The sequence below is a fragment of the Lagopus leucura genome, unplaced genomic scaffold (genome assembly GCF_019238085.1).
Source record: "Lagopus leucura isolate 7727_CA_CO unplaced genomic scaffold, USGS_WTPT01 Super-Scaffold_100004, whole genome shotgun sequence".
In the NCBI taxonomy this organism is placed as follows: domain Eukaryota; kingdom Metazoa; phylum Chordata; class Aves; order Galliformes; family Phasianidae; genus Lagopus; species Lagopus leucura.
In genome coordinates this window covers 27,996,514-28,016,498 of record NW_024962264.1, presented here as the reverse complement: position 1 = coordinate 28,016,498, position 19,985 = coordinate 27,996,514, and the positions used below count along the sequence as shown (strand labels likewise).

The 19,985-nt window shown below is 41.3% G+C and overlaps 1 protein-coding gene across 9 annotated transcripts in view; it reads right to left on the bottom strand.

Annotated features, from left to right (window-relative positions):
* Window positions 1–19,985, bottom strand: part of ADGRL3 (adhesion G protein-coupled receptor L3) — a 488,009-nt gene that overhangs the window by 80,345 nt on the left and 387,679 nt on the right. For 7 of the 9 annotated variants that reach the window (XM_042871027.1, XM_042871034.1, XM_042871026.1 and 4 more), the window contains 2 exons: window positions 14,014–14,199; window positions 10,315–10,353 (listed from right to left, as the gene is read on the bottom strand). In XM_042871027.1, coding sequence (XP_042726961.1) covers window positions 10,315–10,353; window positions 14,014–14,199 — 225 coding nt within the window. The remainder of the gene's footprint in view (window positions 1–10,314; window positions 10,354–14,013; window positions 14,200–19,985) is intronic. The other 2 variants (XM_042871030.1, XM_042871032.1) reach the window with 1 other exon arrangement.

The following is a 19,985-nucleotide window of genomic DNA, read 5'->3' as shown; positions in this document are numbered from 1 at the left end:
AGTAAAGCCCCTCAGATACAAGCAGGATTAGCCCTGACAAAGGACCTTTGAAATAAAGAAGGCATGAGATAGGTGCTCCTGGGAGCGGATGACTTGATAAGTGTTACCTGAGATTCTTGGTGACCTTGATGAAGGTGGGGATTTTCAAAGGGAGCTAAGGAAGTTCTGATCTAGTTCTGCACATCTACCTCACTGAAGACCTTGCCTCTTTCCCATTCTAAAGCTTTTCTGCTGCTCTAGTTTTCTTCTCTTCCAAACACAGCTCAACAGGGTGAGCAACTTTCGAGGGAACCATGGCATACTTGTGAGCTTCAGGCAAAACAAAAGTATGGGCTGCAGTATATGTCAATTTCCCCTCCAGGGAAAAAAAAACACAAAACCCAATGCCAAGGTTGCTGGGGTTCAAAGAATGAAGAGCACAAGTATGCACACACCCAGGGAGAAGTATAAAAGCAACAGAAATTACACTGAGGGAGACCTTGAGAAGTGTGAACAAATGCAGGAAGAAGAGCACTGCAGAATGGAGACAGGAAAGAAGACTTTCCATCCGTCTTTTTATCCTGGGATGTGTAGGTGTGGCTCTATGCTAAGATTTCAGGCTACCTATATGTTAAATACTAAACTCCCTAAACACAAACTTGTGAAGAACAAGCATCCTGGGTCAGATGAAAGGTCGAATGCGTCTAATACACTATCTCCAACGTGACTGCAATTGGACAAATCAAGTATAGAAGACAAAATCCATGGTGGAGAACTCTTTTATTATTAGTTATATAGCACCAAAGAGTGTAATTTCAACATAAATAAATGTTATAAACAGCAGAGGGAATTTTTTTTCCCCCCAAACAAGCACTTAGGGCTCGTGATTTTTCAATTTTGTCTTGAGGTGACAAAACAGAAACAAAATGTAAAACTTCCTTCTCAAACACTTATAAAACAGCATTAAAAGAAGTATTGTCGAAAGGTAAATAAGAGTCTTCAGTAACTATGCATTCCTAAAGGGGATCACGTATATCCCACTCATTTCCTTTGTGACAGCTGATTCATCCTGTAAAACTAAAGTTTGCTTTTCCACCTATTTTTATGTCCTGCCCCTCTAGAAATACTTGGCCAAAATACATGACTATGTGACACACAATTTAAACCTAGGAGGGAGGATATACTCAGTGATACCACACCCATTGGCTTATCTCTCATCATATCAAACCCCAAAGCATTACCCTTTGACAAAAATAGATTCTGTAATGTAAAATCTGTCTTTACATGGGAATTGAACCTGGAAATCACCTAAAGATGTTAGTCCTACTAATCTCGTTGTCAAATTTAGGACTGGAGCTCATTGTGCCATGTTGTTTAAGCACAGCAACCATAACCTTAGAAGAACAGCAGCCCTCTTCCAGTCAAGTCCTAAGGGTGCTCTGTTCTAAACCTTTATAGTTCTCTTTGTCCTCTTGCTGAGCAGCCAACAGAGGAAACAAAAAAAACAAGACACCAATGAACTGGTTGTTAGAGCACGTTTTCAAAGGTATGTGAGAAAATACCTCTTTATGCCAAATGAATACCAGCAGGCCCCTCAGGGAATACTGGCTGAGTCCCTCTGCAGAGTAATTTTCAAATTCACAGTTCATCCTTCTTTGTAATACAGCACCTCCTTAAGAACAGACTGAAAATGAACTATAAATTATTTTGCACGTAACTTATATCAAGGCCTCAACTCCTATAGCAGCTCTGGCATTAAAGCACCACTTTTGCAAAGACATCTCTAATTAAAAGAAATGCATTTTATAACTTTTAAAGCCCAATCTCACACTGCTAACACTTGTCTTCCTTGACCTGAAGGGAATGTTTGATGCAATGCACTTTCAAAAATTAGTACAGAAGGAGCTACGTCAACAAAGCTGTGCTTTGCACTGATATACTAAAGTCAGAACTGATGCATGAAACAAACACTGCTTGTAAAATTGCCCCTGTGCAAAAGCTGCTTGTTGGCATAGTTTGCTGAGAAAAGCCTTCTAATGCTTTCTTAGAACAGTGGTGCTAAGGCCACAGAGAGCAACCACAAAGTTACAGCCTTAGACTGCGGTGCTTTGTCTGAAGTTCTGGTCCTGTCTGATGCCTCTGGGTGCTACTCCAAAACAAGTGCATCACCATCTTTATTCAAAGCATGCACAAAACATTATTATCCCACTTTTTAATAGCAGCCTGAGGTTTTATGGTAAATTGGTGGAGGAAAAAAAGTATGAAACCCTTTCAGGTCTAAGGTGCACAGTGAATATGAAAAATACTTCAGACAGCAGATGTACTGAAATGTAGGTATGGTTCAGTGATCACAATATTACGCTCTTCTTTTTCCCTTTCTCTACTAGAAACCAGGAGTGCTTTAAAAGAGCTTACCTGCCTTCAAGAACAGCTGATTTTTCTCTGTATTCAAATGAAACACACAGTGCTAAAACAAACCCCCTTTTAAGATATTAATATTTGCAAACCTCCAAAGTAATTGAGTTAAAGGCACAACCGATGCCACTGATGACAAATTCTGCTGGAAGTTTGCAACTGTTGCCTCTGGCCAGAAAAAGCTCCAGTAAAAGAGGAACTCTCATTAACTCCGAATATACCTGGTGCAGCCTAAATGGACAGCCAGGTAAGAAGACCTGGATGAAAGCAGGTATTTGGGCACACAAGGAGAGCCAGCCTCGGCAAGGTTATCACACTGAAAAGGACCAGCTCAAGAAACGTTTGGCCTCAAAGTGACAAATAAATGACACCCTGATCCCTCTGCAGCAAGAAATGCACATGCTGAAGCAGTCATCTGTTATGTGGGGAAAAGCAAGCACACATCTTACTTCTTCAGCTCCCAAAACAAAGAAAATGTTGTCTTGGCTAAACAATAATATTACATCTTGTTTCTTAGCTGAAATGTGTATTCAAATCTGTCTGACAAGGCTCTTTGCTCTCCAACGGTTCTTCTTCCTGTCATTTGTTCTTATAATTCCAAATTAAAATTAGTATATAGTCAAAGCACAAGACCACAGCTTACAGGGAAGCCCAGCCAGTCTAAGGCTTTTTCCAAAACAATTTGGTCATCGTAAAACATCTGTTATTCACTGAAATGGATAAGCACATGTTTAAATTGAATCTAGCTTAACCATAACAAGAAGTTGAAAAAGAAACTAGTTTATTAGCATTCATACTGCTGATCTTCACTTATGCCTTCGGAACTAACCCAGAGGCACCAGTCTACACCAACTACCAAAGTAGGTGACAGACAACCGATGGCATCAGTTTCAGTGAACTGAACCAAAGCCCACAGTTACTACTCATGGTGAAGGCAAATGGAGATCTTCCTCTGACACTAAGGAGGAATTTCTAAAGTGATTCCATAGATTCAGGGGAAAAGCTGTTTCTGCTGCCAATGTAAGAACTATAGGAAATAGCCTCAATTTCAATGGTACTGGGAACTCAATGCACTGAGAATAAACGTACTGACCTTTATTAAAATCAGGTCATCTACAAAACGCTTAAGTATGGAATTAATGGTCTTGCACGAGGCATGCAAGGTTTGCAATCTTGGCCTTGAACTACTAATAATCTCCTAATGAGAGCACAGAAGAAAAAAAAAGAAAAAAAAAAAAGGACATCTGAGAAATAAAAGAAGGTTACAAATTACAGGTTATGGCTTTGCTTTGCTTAGTATACGAGGAAGACTATTTTAAGGTCAGAAGGCCTTAAGTAGGACTGAAATAAAAGGAATTGATTGCCAAGAAGGAAATAACATACGATCTATTTCATCTAATGAGATCTTCCCTACAGAATAAGCTGAGAACTGCATTTATAAATCATCTGTATTTGCTGCCCTACTGTTTGGGATGTGGGACCATACAAGGAACTGCTAGGATAATCACACAGGAGAAGTGAGCAAAGATGTAGAAAGAAAGGAAAATGACTTGCAAACGATAAATGCTTGTTTGATGAAATATCCATAGCCTTCAAGGGAACTCCTGGGGCGTCTGCGAGATTCATCTTTTCTCCCACTGGTCCAAATCAAAGGGACATCTCCCACTGGTCTCTACAGCAATTCACACTGAGACTTTTTTCTGTGCCTCCAGGCTTAAGGGCTGACTCAGCCTTAAGCAGAAAGTGAGTATACAGTAACACAAAAACTATTAGATTTTTTTTCAGTTTTGCTGTTGCATGTGAGAGCATTACTGCATATGAAGCTTAGTTGTAGGTAGAGGAATATATGGCCACATTCCAATATCCACATGAAAAATTTTGGACTCCAGTGACAAACCAAAGGCTGCTGCTTTGAACCTCCTCTCCCCTAACAGGCTCAATGCAGCAGAAACACACAGGGTGGGGATTTATATTTTTCCTCTTACTGACATAAATCAAGTGTGGGTCTATCAAGCTGTGAAGTATATTAAGTTCACAGGGTTTTTACAAAGGGCTGTCCAAGCGCTGAACCCTGCTGTGTGTCACACTTCTTTCAGATGTCCTTTTAATTACATTAAATGAAAGTCCGGAGCACTTTGATGCTTATAGCCAAACATCTAGATACCTTGAAAAAGCTGCTAAAAGTACTCCCCATAGCTATAGTTAATATACTACATTGTATGCACACTGCTAACCAATTTATTCCAGCCACTTCAACAACGATACCTCTCCTGACAGGCTGTGCAGAATAGCATCAGGAGTCGAGTGAGGCACAAATCATTAGAGGACTCTGAAAGTTGTTTGACACGCACCGCAGAGCTCTTTGTCATACAGCCAATTAAGTGACCAAACAAGGAACTTGAAAATCCTCATTAATTTGCCCCTTTCTTTATAAATGGAGGTTAGAGTCTTTCTTGTTGCAGGCACAACAAGAACACAACTAAATGTGGCATAATTCAATTTATTCTCTGTCTCAAGAGCTTCTTTCGTTTAGTCTTCACAGAAGTTGAGGCCAGCTGGGCAAACAAGCAAGCAAGAAGTGGGAAAAACAGAATTAATCCACTTTAAATACTACTGGCAAAGTCCCAGACACACCTTTTATCTGCTAAGAGCTACTAAGTTTGCAAAGAAAAAAAAAAATCTCCTCTTTTCCTCAGCTCGAAACTTAATGCCTTTGAACTTTTTAGGGGAAAGCCTTTCATTTTTGCTTAGTACAGCAATTCAAACAGCCTGTGTTAGAAGTATGAAGCATACAGAAAACTTCCAAGAGAACAAGCACAATTCTGATGGTAGCCACCTGCCATCTGTCACCTTGACTCTGCCAGGAGCTCAGTGCTGGCCTGGTTGTGGCTCTGATGATATCTGAAGTTTGTGGTCTTTCTGGATCAGGTGGTACCTCTACCAAAAAGAAGAAGAATGGGAACCTCCTGGGAAGTTTTTGACTTCTGCAATGTCTCTCAAATGCAGCACACAGTTATGTACAGGAAGGGGTTGCTGGTTGGCACTGCAGAAAAAGACATCAGTTTCATGATGTCCCCAAGCTCCAGCCCAAATATCCAAGAAAACCAAGTAGGTGAGCTCAGACTGTAATCAAGTGCACATCTGTGCTTGAGAGGACTCCACGTGGTTGGTCTCTGTGGTATGAGCCTTTATTAAGCTCTTGTTTCCACCTACTAAATCTTACAGCAAACTTCTATTTTTTTTCCCACGTTAATAGGGCCTCATTTACTGTACTAAGTGTTCATATTTTTCTTTCCTTTACTATCCTTCCTGTGTATCCAGAAGCCAGGGGAATTGATTTGATCTGGGAAACTACAGGCCAGGCAGCCTCACATCTGTCCCTGCAAAGGTGATGGAACAGCTTGTTCTAGATGCCTTCTCTAAGCAAATGAAAGAGAAGAAGGTCATCAGTAATAGTCAGCATGGATTCACTAAGGGAAAATTGCACTTGATCAACCTCACAGCCTTCTATGATGGCATCACCAGATGTGTAGATGGGGGGAGAGCAGTGGATGTCATCTACCTTGACCTCAGCAAGGCTTTTGATACTGTCTCCCATGACACCCTGATAATGAAGCTGAGAAAGCGTGAGACAGATGACTGGACAGTGAGGTCTGTTGAGAACTGGCTGACTGGCTGAGTTCAGAGGGTTGTGATCAGTGGGGCAGAGTCTGGTTGGAGACCTGTAACTAGTGGTGCTCCCCAGGGGTTGCTGCTGGGTCCAGTCTTGTTCAATATCTTCATCAATGACCTTGATGAGGAGATAGTGTCTACCCTCAGTAAGAATGCTGATGATACAAAGCTGGGAGGATTGGCTGACACACCTGAAGGCTGTGCTGCCATTCATCAAGACCTGGACAGACTGGAGAGATGAGCAGCAATAAATCAGATGAAGTTTAACAAGAGCAAGTGTAGAGTCTTGCACTTGGGAAGGAATAACCATGAGTATAGGTTGGGGTATGACCTGCTGGAGAGGAGCTCTGTGGAGAAGGACCCAGGAGATCTTGGTGGATGACAGGTTGGCCATGAGCCATAAGTATTTCCTGGTAGCCAAGAAAGCCAATGGGATCCTGGGGTACATTAAAAGGAGCATGGCCAGCAGGCCAAGGGAGGTGATCCTCCTCCTTTACTCTGCCCTGGTCAGGCCCGGAGTACTGTATCCAGTTCTGGGCTCCTCAGTACAAAAAAGATAGGGAGAAAGTCCAGCAGAGGGCCACAGAGATGATAAAAGGCCTGGAACATCTCCCCTGTGAGGAAAGGCTGAGTGAACTGTTCAGCCCTGAGAAAAGAAGACTGAGAGGGGATCTTATTAATGTTTATAAATATCTTAAGTGTGGGAGTCAATAGGACATGGCCAACCTCTTTTCAGCTGTCTGTAGGGACGGGACAAAGAGAAACAGCTATTAACTTGAGCACAGGAAGTTCTGCACCAATATGTGAAGGAACTTTTTCATGGTAAGGGTAACAGAGCACTAGAACAGACTGCCCAGGGAGGTTGATTCACCCCATAGAGTGTGGATTCTCCTCCTCTGGAGATATTCAAGACCCACCTGGATGCCAACCTATGCAACCTGCTGTAGGGAGCCTGCTTTGCAGGGAGATTGGACTTGATGACCTTTGGAGGTCCCTTCCAGCCCTTACAATTCTGCAATTCTGCGAATGTGCCCACAGCTTTGTAGGATGAGAAACTGAGAAACAGCACATTTGTGTCACTTGCTGATGAGCATGGAAGAAATCTCTGACACCAATTCCAATTTCACAGTCCTCAAAAGACAAACGCTGAGTGTTTTCTACTACTCCAAAGCCTCAATGTAAGGAGAAAGATCTTTGTAAAAATGAACAAACACCAACTCTGAAAGAAATTCAGAGTTTATGTCACACACCAGTCATCAAATGAGGATACAGCCATCAAATGTGTCATCTGTTGTGACTCACTCTCTTGCACAATGATTTTGTCATTCCTTTCCCAAAATAGAGTGCCAAGAACAGTGTGTTGCATAAAGGTGGGCTTGATCACACAGGGAGACACAGTTTCAAGAGGAATCTGTGCACAGATCATTCTCAGCCACCGAAAAGTCAGACACCTGGCCTAACGCTCCTTAGCCAACAGAACACCTTTCCAAGCTCGCTCCATGCATACTGGACATCCACCTCAGCAATAACACCTTCTCTAGGAGTCTAGGAGCCTCTTAAAGCTCCTCTGGAAGTTTTTTAAATGTCACTGAGATGGGCAAATCCCCAGTCGGCTGTCCTGTCATTCTATTAACATGCATTATTACATCACCCATTAGATTGGGTATTATTTTTTTGAGAGAAAAAACAGCATTTACCACATTTTCCACTAAAGGAGAGGCTTCTGTAAGCTCTGTCTTCAGTAAAAAGAAAATTCCTGAGCTTGCAACTCAAGAAATATTGAAGCACTGTACAGACAAATCTAATTGATTATTTGTTTAAAATATGGTATTACCAAGAAAGATAAGGTGACAATCTGATACTGCATTCTCACAGTCTAATCTTTGACTAACTCACAAGATTACCATTTTATTTAAATTATTAATTTACTATGGGCTCAAGAGGGCTTTACAACTCAACTGCCACAAGTTCGTCAGCCCCAATAAACCATTAAGACAGATACTAGTAATTATTATCTTCTCAAGTTAAATCTTCTCAAATCCACCTTTTTTCAGTTGTACTTCTGATTTTTACAGTTAGTGGGCATCTCTCATATAAACTTTGCACTGTGTTTTCCTTTGTCTAATGAGGACTGAAGCTACACTTCAACACATACAACAGCCCCGTGTGTTGGTTTCAGTCATCGACACTCTTCATGACAAAGGGATTAGCACAAGGAGATCACGGCAAAAAGGCTGAAAACTCAATCTCTATGTCACTGGTGACATATTTCTAGGGACTTCCCACCTCCCATTAACTTCAAAAAGTCCAGGACTTCTCCATTTAAATTATTTTGACAGTTCAGACATTTCACTGCCTGTGAAGCATAAGTGGCATATAACAGGAATACGTGCAGTCACATCCAGTTGTTATTACAGACGAACTCTCTCCCACAAGATTTTTTTGTGACTTTAGCTACATGGTTTGCAAATGGAAACATACTGTATGAAAATATGTCTAGATACATTATTTTACCCCCATATAATACAAAGTAGAGTCGAAAGGTTCAATTAGGTCATCCAATTCATTCTTCAAGTCCTCCATTACCAGACTGTCCTTTTCAATACATTTACCAGCTTTGTCCATATTTATACTAAACAGCTCAGGCAATGAGCTTTCATCAGCTTTTGTCTACTAAAGTGGTAGGCAAATGATTAATGTTTAAACACACCAGTAGCCTTTCAAAGTGAAAGGCAAGGAGTCCTTGAAATTAAGGGTAAGTTTAAGTTTGTGCACATATCAATGCCAAACTTTTGTGGAGTATATTATGTCCATTATACACTACTGTTTGAAAGAAGACAAGAAGACCAGGAGCATGCATTAAGTCTGTAGAATGCTCCCGTGCAGCCAGGGAAAGGACAACTACAGATTGAGCAGTACCCAAGATCCCCGACAGGGTTGTATGAACCATGGTCAAGCCAGCCTAATCACATTTACACTCTCACCAGTGGACAAGACAGCTAGCTGGAGAGTAAGTAATGCATTGCAAACATTCCTTAAAATTCTAGTTGCCTTCTCTGGGATCTTAAGAAAGGTCAGACCAGCCACAAATGTATAATTCCACAACTCGTCTTTATCCATTAATGTATAAGGAAGGAAATAGATGAGAGATGGCTTTCTGGCACAACCATATCCAAAGGAAATACAGACAGGCTAACAGCACAGAGGTGCATTGTTATATTTAATGCCCTAGAAATCTAAACCACCTAATCCCACACGCCAAATGAAGCATGTACTCACAAAATAAAGTCAATATGGCTAGGAAGCTTGACTTTGCAGAAATAGAGCAGGCATAGGCAGTCCCTTCCAGAAATGTGGGTTTCACTTTCACACTTGTTTTGCACACACATATGAATAATGACCAACCATCCATAAGTACAACACTGAAGTCCATAAGCACAAGACAGAAATTAGGGGGTAAAACATTCACATTTCTTAAAGCAGTATTAACTCACCCGTAGTATACAAACAGCTTTATATAAAAGTCACTGGAGCAAATGCTATAAAAGCCTAGGTGACAGGATAAATAATGTCATAAGCCAAGACCTCACTCTTGTAAAGACTAGAAGCAGTCTTTCCAAGACACTGGGTCTTGACTTTGTTCATGTAAAACACAATGCAAGCCTGCAAAATTCAGGCTGCAGCTGGGTGAACTTTATGGGACGTTATGTTCCTAATCCTATATTTAGTTTTCAGCACTCTCCTCCTTCTTACATCCCTCTGTAAGGACACTGAATTTCATTATGATTCTACCTCCTCCCTTATGCCAAGAGCCGCAATTTTGAATTGTTTCTAAATTTGCAAGTGCAAGAGGAGAAGAAGGAAAAGCAAGAATATGCATACAGCCATTATTTGAGTAACATGTTGCAAGTGAAACCCAACTGGTTTGGAAACATCTTTGCGAGCAGGACTTCAGCATTCTTTATGCATCCATATAGTTCTGCTTACTGCAATGGCTGAACAGGTCTTATCAGAGTTCTTTTTATTTTCTCCCACTTTTTTTTTTTTTTTCCTCCCAAGATTTTTTTTTAAGTCTGTGGAACTGGGCAAGTGTGGAGGGAAAATGAATAACTGAAAGTCATATTATCCTGTAACCTTAACCTTAAAGCTTGCTGCCACAAAGACAGTAAAAATCAGATTGACAGACAAGAACCACTTCACAGTCATTCAGTCAAACAACTGGACGTGTATTAAAAACACAAGAAATACCTGGACATAGGCCCTGCAAGAGCGCTCCCTTTTCTGAAGCTGAGTCCATAAAGACAGCAGATTAAAGACGGAATAGAAAAAACAAGTTAGTGACAGAACAAGGGGAAAAATTGAAGAAAATGCCTACGTAAAAACCTTGTTTCTCTTTTAAACAGCTCCTAAAACCAAACCAAACCAAAGGAAATATGTGAGTTAGGCAGCAGTGAAAGGCAGGAAGGATGGGATCCAGAAATACAGGTTAGTCCTTTTTCAGTAAAGCCCACACATGCAACTTTGCAAGAGCAGCTGTTAGACGGTGGGAGAAGTAAGGTGGAGGTACTTGAGAGACCACCTTTCCTTGGAAAGCACATGATATTCCCATGTCAAACAAGGCTTGAAAAGACGAGCTAATTGTTATTTATACGAGAGAGGTGTGGGCTCTGTGCAGTTGGAGAGTGCTGATGGCATGCTGAGCTGCAGCAGGCTTTGGGCAAGCATGGAGCAAGCTGTATGCAGGATAGTGGTGGGGACTCATCCTGACATGCCTGCACAATTCTCTGGTTCCAGGCAGAGCCCAGCTTTGTGGTCACGCCTAGAACTGCAGGAGAGTGCATTGCCCAGAGATTCTGAATGCATAAAGGGCCACCTAAGAGGTTGCAAAAGAATGAAATGTGGATCAGATTTAATATTCCCAGTTGAGGCCATTTTCTCCTCTTTAGATTAAACTGTTTCTTAAGGGCTAAGCTTTCCAATTCTCTTTCACATTGAGTTGTCCTTTCCTTTGTAAGCACTGGGCCTAAACACTTCATATGCTGAATAGCTTTTCCATAAAGAATCCCACCTTTATAATAAGAGCCACATTTAAGACTATACTTTGATATGTACTTGCATGCCTCCTACCAGATAACTGCACTTCAGTGTGTTGTGAAATTCAAACAGGCACTTATTTATCTCGATGGAACTTAGCAGGCTGTCTGCAACAATGAGCAAACATGAGACTGCTCTGCAACACTGCAACTAAGTCTGGCTGCTCAAAGCCACTGTTTTTGCTGGGTTGTGTTTTGCAGATCTGCCTGGGTTGAAAATGGAGATGGAGAATCTCCAGGGAGATTAGGGGGTGACTTGTGCTCTCAACTCATGGCAGTGCCATCCCATTAGAACAGCTGAGAGCTAGATTTGTCCCTGAGAGTTCTGAGGCTCCGAAACAAACAAAATACACCGAGGTATTGTGCAATGCCTAATTTCAATTTCTAATTCATCAATTTGTAACAGTAGAAATCCTCCCCTGGGTAAACGTGGCCCTATGAAGACTTTACAGACAAATGGAGATCAAAGAAAGCCACGCTGGAAATTACAGAGCTATCCACTTGGGGGTCTCACCAGTCTGCTACACAACAATTATTACCTTAATTAAGCCTGATCCAGTGGAAAGCATGAAGCTTTTAGTGACAAGAAAGTGACTCCTGAAAGATGATGGCTTTTAAAAACTCTGATTATGCCAGTTTATTTTAATTCACTGTACATCAGCTTGTACAAAAAAAAAAAGACAAAAGCAAAAGAGCACAGGTGACTACTTTCAGATAGAGCATGAAGGCAAATCCCCAGCACATTTCCTTTAATGATTGAAAGAATATTCAATGGCTAGTGCTCACTTTATTTCTCCTTTCTGACCAAACAACACTAACTAAAACTCCTTGCAAATGTCTTTTTCCCTTTTTTTTTTTTTTGGAAATACTCTTGATCAGCGAAGGGGAAAAAGGAGCAGTAACTCTGCTGCCTTTTGTTTGCCCAATACTACTTCCAAGCCAAATTCATGCATTCTTAAATGAACACAGAACAGTTGCTCTTCTAAAGAATTAAGTGGGGAATGAGAGCAAGTAAATTACCGAACCTGTCATTTGGATCACTGATTCGCGTCGCTGTTTTGCAGGACTCCACACGGTCCAGAATTTTAATGTGGAGTGCAATTGATTTGTATAAGCTGCTTGTGCAAAGCTGATGGTGGATGAAAAACCTGCAAAGGGAACCACAGGAGTGACAGCAGAGCTGAGTGGCTCTGCCTCACCGAACCTGTCAGTCCCCTTGGTTACTCCCACCCGTCACCAAGACACAGCCCCATTTTGTATCATCGGAGTGAACAGCAGGAGGTGGGATTTAAAAGATGAAAAATATGTGCTTGCAAAGCTGAAGTGACAAAATGTTGGGTGTGGCTAGGGCATATTCAGAAGAGCAAGCAGACTACAATCATGAAACCTGTTAGTATGCGACATTAATTGCTGGTTTTACCTCATATTGTCAGATATCACAATAATTTCAAACAAAACCATGGTTTGATTATAACAGAAATGTTATGCTGATGTAACAGTTAATACAATTATTTCTGACACGGTTATAAAATAGCTGGAAGCAGCATTAATTACAAGCATCAGGATAACCCAATTCACAGCACATGCAAAGCACATGATACGCAGGACAACTTCAGTTCCCACGCAGCTGTAATCTTAAACAATCCTGAAGCCCTTCACACTTAAAAGAGAATATGTCAACAGTAATATCTTACAACAAAAAGACAATGTTACTTCTCTGAAAAATATGTCTCTTTTGAAGACACAGAAGAAATTTCAAGCTTAGCTGGGATTGTTTTTTCCCTGTATAACCTCACAATCAAATTCTCTTTACACTCACATGGATGCCAGGATTGTCAGAGCCAGCTACATTGCTAACAGCAAAATTTGGGATCTTTTTTTAAGTAGGTGGCCAATAAAGCTGTATGCTGGTAGCCACAAGGTTCAGTTGGTTGCTGTTCTGATGACAGGCCTGCACAGTGCACTGCCTGAATTTCAAGGAAGTCTTATCCCATGTGTTTACATGAGATTCTGCGATGAAGAGGGCCCTGGGCCAAGGAAACCCTACATTTAAATATATTCCTGCAGACTCCACAGCCTGTATTTTCTCCCACAACTGGCAACTTCTAGCGCCTTTAATATGTAGCAAGTACACTTAACTCTGGCAGAGGGCAAAGAAACCACAGAGTCATCATGTAGAAAAGTATTTCTGGGCTACATGATAGGCAATCATTTCAAAGGCCCTCTAATACCAAGTTGTCTTCAGCACCTCAGATGTAAATATGCTGACATCCTATGTTTCTTTGATAAATGTATCTCAAATGTAAATAAATTTTTGCTTGCTTTTATTTGTTTATGTTTATGCATAGTAGTGCCCATTTGAACTTCACATTCAGCATTTTTTGATGTTAAACAATGAAAAATCAAAAATCAGACTCTGCATTTTTGAGTTTTAAATATTCAGATTTTCTGTTTTATATTACTCAGACAGATTCAGTATTGGAAACGCTACACAAAATTCTGGTTTCAGTCACACTGGCACAAATCCACAATAATTGCCATGGTATCACTTGACTTATTCTCATACTGAGCTATGAGCGCTGAGACCATGACAAAGTGCCTGGAATTTATCCATCTACACATCTAAGGGTATACATTTCCCAGCACCAACAGAACACTCGGCATTTACAACTGTTTCATTTTTCAACAGAATAAAATACACTGTAAACAAAAACTGCCAGGTACTTTTGTCTACTAAGAAAGAAATCACTGCCTTCAAATGGCACCCGTTCAGAAAGAGATTTCTAACAGCTCTCCAGGATCAGCCAAACCTTTCTCCAGCCTCTCGTCCCTTCCCCAGGACCTTTGTTCTTACCTTATTCAAGCTGCGTGCAGCACTGTCCTTCCCACCTGGCGTCAGGTTTCGGAGCTGCACATCAAGCAGGTTCACCAGCTGAACCATGGCAGACACGGAGTACGTGATGTCACCAGCATACAAGTGGTTTCTGGTGTGCTCTGCAAGCTCTCGGGCAATATTGGCAGCCATCTCTCCTGACTTCATCTGCAATGGAGAAAGCAGGATAAAAGGTTGACCCTTAGCACTTAGTCTGACATTAATCCAGTCTTCTCAGCCTCACAGGCGTAACTGAGTCAGTTCCGCGCAAAGCAATGCTCTCAGGAAGGAAACGTGTATATAGACTCTCCTGTCAAGAAAGAGCTGATTCTGATTCCAGAAGATTATTTGATAGGGAATAGGTGATTTCTGTTACAACTCCCACACAAAAGAAGTTCGTTGCAAAAGGAACAAAAATAGATGACACAGCCCAGAATAACAGGAGAAAAAATACTGTCAATTCCCATTACATGGATTTATTAATTAGGCACTAGCTTAACACTTACCACTTGCACACAGGAGATGTACTCCTCACCACAATGGCTGCTACTTCTGTAATAAGCCTAGTGATTCTTAGCTTAAAAGCATACTAACTCAGGAACAAAAGGCTTAAGGCTTCAAACAAAGGCCTGTCGGAAGGGAAAATCAAGTATGCTGTTTGGCTGTATTTCCTACTAAAAGATTTTTATTGCCTAATTGAGTCATAAAATTAATGAATCACCTGTAGTGGAATTCACTGCATAATTATTTGGGAAGTTCTTTTTTTTCTTTTTTTTTTTTTTTTTAATTCAAGGCTTATCACTTTTTTACTGGCTCTGTATTGCTCTCCTATCCCTCTGCACCTTTCCCTTCTTGTACCACAAGGACTCGGGGTAGGGCAACTGGTCCTATGGCCTTTCTATAAGCAATTCACCACAGAAGTACTATTGCAACTTTCTGACCCTCTTCATTATATACTACTCTGATCTGGAATGCATATCCATGGGGAATATGTCAGGCATAAAGAGAAGTTACACAGGATGACATTTAAATGAAGCTCCCACTTCTTTGTCAGGCTCAATGACCAACTCCACTGTGTTCTTCACATGAAATTTCCAATTGTTTCATCTTCTAACAGTAAGAAATCAGATATCTATCTTCCTCTCTCAATTTCTGGTGCTTATTATAAAAACAGGATTCTAGGGAAATACTGCAGGCAGAGCTTCTACCTCTCAGTAAATCAATTAGCTCAGTTATAAATGAATAACTTACTTCCATCAATTTGACAGCAACAGCCCATCTGATTTAATGAGATCTAACTGAAGATGTTCATATGCTCATCTTCGGAGAATTAAACCATATGATGACATAGATAAGACAAATAGAGGAGATAATGTGGTGTTCTTCCCAATAGAGCAATGATAACATATATTCAAAAACTGAATTATTTCTTCCTTATTACACACAAAGCAAATGCCATAGAAACCAGATCGTATCCTTATAGCTGCCTGTTTTCCTAAGCAGCTGAAGAAAGCCACGTGTCAGCATAGAGGCTAATTTTTTACCTCCTCTGTTGGTACCCAGCACATTAAAGAATAGCTCCATCAAATTCCTTTATGTAAAGAAATCAACTTCAAGATTTTCCTGCAATTTGTCCCTGAAGCTTAACGTGTATCATGACAGACAATGTTTTTGTAAACCTTACAGAAAATTGCAGAAGTGCAAGTGCTTTTACTCAAAAAAAACCTGCTACTCACATTTGATGTTTACCTTTTCTCTTGGATGCATCTTTGCAGACTGGCCTATTCAAAAATAATTGCTCAGCTGCTACAAAGGCAAGCCCAAGAGTGTTCTTTTTCTTGGAACAAGGCTCTTCTACTGAACAGCAAGTTATCACTGCTCCTACCTGTCTGCAAAAACAACGTGGGCTGATCATTAATAGACTCCTTTCCTTTTATCTTACACTGATCACCAGTTCTAAAAACAACGTTGAAAAATTCTTGTTTGACCAAATAAAAACTCCAAAATTGAAGAAAGGCCTGAGAAAAGACACATTAATACTCAACATTTACCAAGTCTTGGGTCATAAACTCATTCCAAGCACTCAAATTTCCTGACGCATCTTTGGAGAGTGTGTCTGGTTGAGGAACTAATGACCTATATCCTGGCACCACCACTTATTTCTAGACTTCTTTCTTCAGTGTCACTCAGAAGCAGCAGCTACAAGCCCCCACAACAGAGCTGAGACATTTTTTCCATCTTGCCTGTGAGTATATTGCAAAGAGTACACAATATGATGGCCATATGACATGGTAATGCCAGCTTCCCTCATTCTTCTGGGAGCTTCATGTGAAAGCTCCTTGTGCAGTGTTCTCCATGCAGTTTTGACACAGTCACCACCATCCACAGGAAGTGGCAACAATCCTACAAGGTTCTTAGAGGGTGAAGTTCTCACTGTGAGGCAGGCATGAAGTAAAGAAAAATGCACAAGTAACTGAGTTTTCTGCTGCAAGACTGAAGAAAAATAAATGAAGTAAAAATACTGCATCTCTTTCTGACTTGAATCTTTTTTTTTTTTTCCCTGCATAGACTGTTAAAAAATTAGAATTTGAAAAAAAAATAAAAACAAGCAGCAAAAAGTGGATTGTGGGATAAAAGAAAGCACTCTGTTCAAATCAAATCTAATTTCTGGTTGTTCTGGGTGATTTTTAGCTTTTTTGCGAACTGCTTAAATCTCGTCTTGGAATGCTAATTTGAAGGAAAGAATGCTTTTCCTGTCAAAATCCAAACACACAAAACAGATTCCTCTGTCTCTGTTGTAAATTGCTCCCCCTCCATTTGAGCATGCTGGCAGGTTTCCATCCAGACTTATAAATGAGCATCGACACACCTGAAACTGCACTGTGTAACACTTGCTAACATTTTCCCAGTTTGCATTACTATCTCTCTTATTCTTACAACTGAAATGACTGTGAAGTAATAGTTGTTAGATAGGGCATAAATTCTTGCCTGCTTCGTATACTCAAAGAAGAGAATTTGTAATAGTAGACGTAAAGCAGTGGAATAGGTTGCCCAGAGATGTGGTGGAGACACTCAAAGTCAGGCTGGATGGGGCTCTGAGCACCCTGATGTAGCTGTAGGTGTCCCTGTTTCCCAGATGGTCTTTTAAGAGTCCCTTGCAACTGAAATGACTCTATGAATTATAGAGTTTTGTTTGGAAAGACTAACAACTCTCCTGTAGCATGTTTGCTGCTTCATTCCTACCTTTCTCAGAGGCAATCAACTGTAGAAGAGGTCAATAGAATAAAAATGGGGGAAACTGCAAAGAACAATTTATGAAAGAAAAATTCAGAGGAAAAAGATGCTGGGGAAGACAGCAAGTGTGACGAAACTTCAGTGGCAAAAATATTTTCCTGCAGCCTGGGGCTAACAGTGATATAAAGGGATGGTATGAAAGTCTGAATGAGGATTTTTAAACCAGTGGCTCACAGCTCCAATGACCACAGAGCTGATGTCATTTTCTGAAGGGACAAACATCTGACAGGTTTCATCGGGCACCACCAGCTGCTAGCATGGGGCTATAGGACAGCTTTCAATACTGCAAAGACTTCGTGGCCATTTTGTTTCCCTAGTAGAGATTTCAACATGCACATGATCATTCATGCAATACAGTCAGAGCACATCTACCACCCTTCTTCTGAAAAAGAAAATGCCGTTCCACTCAACTTTGCTTTTTTCCTTTTCTTGGATGATACCTAAGGATATAACTGACACGTTACAAATGCTGGCTGTCCAACAAAGAGGTGTATGGCTGTCCTCTCCAGAGCACAACAGATCTAGAGAACAGTGAAAAACTGTATTTGAAACTATATTCAAACAACTTTCAGGAATCTGCATTTAACATCCCATTACTAATCTGCCAGCTGCAGCATCTGCTGCTTCAAGTACACTATAATGCACTGAACACAAACTGGCAGAAGCAATCTGGATGCAGAATTGCACTGCGGTATCGTTAGGACTTTGCCGTCACCTGGATACTCCTGGAGGATGTAACACTTTTTATTCTACTAGAGAGGTTATTCTCTCTTTCAGAGCCTCAAAATTGAGCCTAGTGGGGCCTCTCTCCCACACGAATCACCCTCAACTGAAAGCTGCAGTAAGGAAAAGACATTTTCAGGCATATCACATACTGCGCAAAGGCCAGTACTGATGAAAGCAAGAGGTAAAACAAACAGGCTAAGGCTGAACGTATGACCTCATGATTAGAACGATGCAATGTATCCAAAGCTGACCTTTTTGCTTCCTTTTACTGCTTCAGTCTAGAAATAACCCACACAGCAGTGCATAATTCAATAGCGCTGGCAAGTTTATTCTCCTGCTATGTTACGAGGGCATGGTAGGCACCAACAATAAAGTTAAAGTAAATGTCAAGGGGGCAATGAATTGCTGAAGCGGACATTTGTTCTGATCTTCCATCAAGCACAATAACTCTAATGGAAGCTAACAGAGAGTTGTAAAACCTAATACTATGATGCAAGCAGGCAAAAACCCAATGTACAGTCTGAGCACAGCAGGAAAAAGAAAAGAAGCAAGTAACAATCCTTACTTCACTATAGATACATGAAAGCAAGTATGGCATTCCCCTGCCATTCATTCCGGTTTGGCTGAAAGTGAATCCCATCATCCTTCTTCCTGAGCAGTTTGGACCCAGCAGGTTGCAGTAAGAATTTCTGAGGCATACAGCAGACAAGAATGAAGACAGAGTGGGTACGTATAAATCTTGACTGCCTAAGTGTTTCTACTCATTTTGTATGCAGTGCTATGATTACAGAGGCAGTGGGATGGGTGACCAGGGAGGATCTGAGAGCTGGGGACAAAGGAGAGCTCGGCTGCAGGTGGCAGACATACCCTACCTCCATTGCATGGCTGGCTTACTTCTTCCTCCAGCTGGCCTCACAGGATCCAAAAGGGGAGCTGGCTTTGCCCTGGAGGAAGAAGGCTCCTTTATCAGCTTTAGAGAACCAAAGGAGCACGTTCAGGGCAGTGGTATCCTGCCCATAGCGGGGAAGTGTGAAACCTGACTCTAAGCACAATTGTGATTTAAAGCTCCTCACTCACGCAGGGATACGCGTGGCCATTGGCTATTTCACAAGTAATTTGAAATCCAGCGTTCCATAGTGGTTAGGCCACATGGTCTCAGAATCCCAGCCACTCAGGCACAAAAAGGTTAGACGCAGAGCAGTCTGTCAGACACCCCTTGTCTTCCCACCAACTTGTGAAAGGTTTCCAAAGTTGAACATAGCTAAATTCCTCCGGAAAAACAACACTTTCTTCCTCCTCCACCCCACTCCCCCGCAAAAACAACAACAACAACAACAACAAAAAAAAACCAGTCCCAAGTTGTGGCCTGCTGGGCTGGGCATCTCTGAAAACCTGGCTCTTCAATTTTAGCTGCTTTGAAAGCGCATAACAAATTAAATGGGGCTCATTTGTTACGCAAATGATAGCTGTGGTTTCAAATAAAGTAAGCCTAACCTTGATGGAAATTTCATCAGTGCAGGCTATTATTTCCCTCTGCTAATGGCTAATGGCCTAGCCATCTTCACTGAGCAGCAAGAGGTCTCCCAGCCGCCAGGGTGAATTATGACTGGAGTAAGCAATATTAACCCCTCCAGGATAAGTACGTGGGTCATAAAACAAGAACTGCACAGCTGCTAATGGCAGCAAAGGCAGTCTTTATTAATCAGCTAGCCTGAGCATGTGGCAGGAGAGCTGCCCACTCTCCTGTGCGGGACAAAAGCACCAGGAAGTACCAGGGGCTTCCTAACAGCTGTTCTGTGTCACTGTAGCTTTGCCTTAATTTATGTCTTTCCCTCGTTTTGGGGAGGCACGGGTATAAATACAGACAAAGTGGGATGGGATTGACTGGGGGTGTCAACGCTAGTTATTCACAGGTTGTTGAGCCTCAGCTAAGA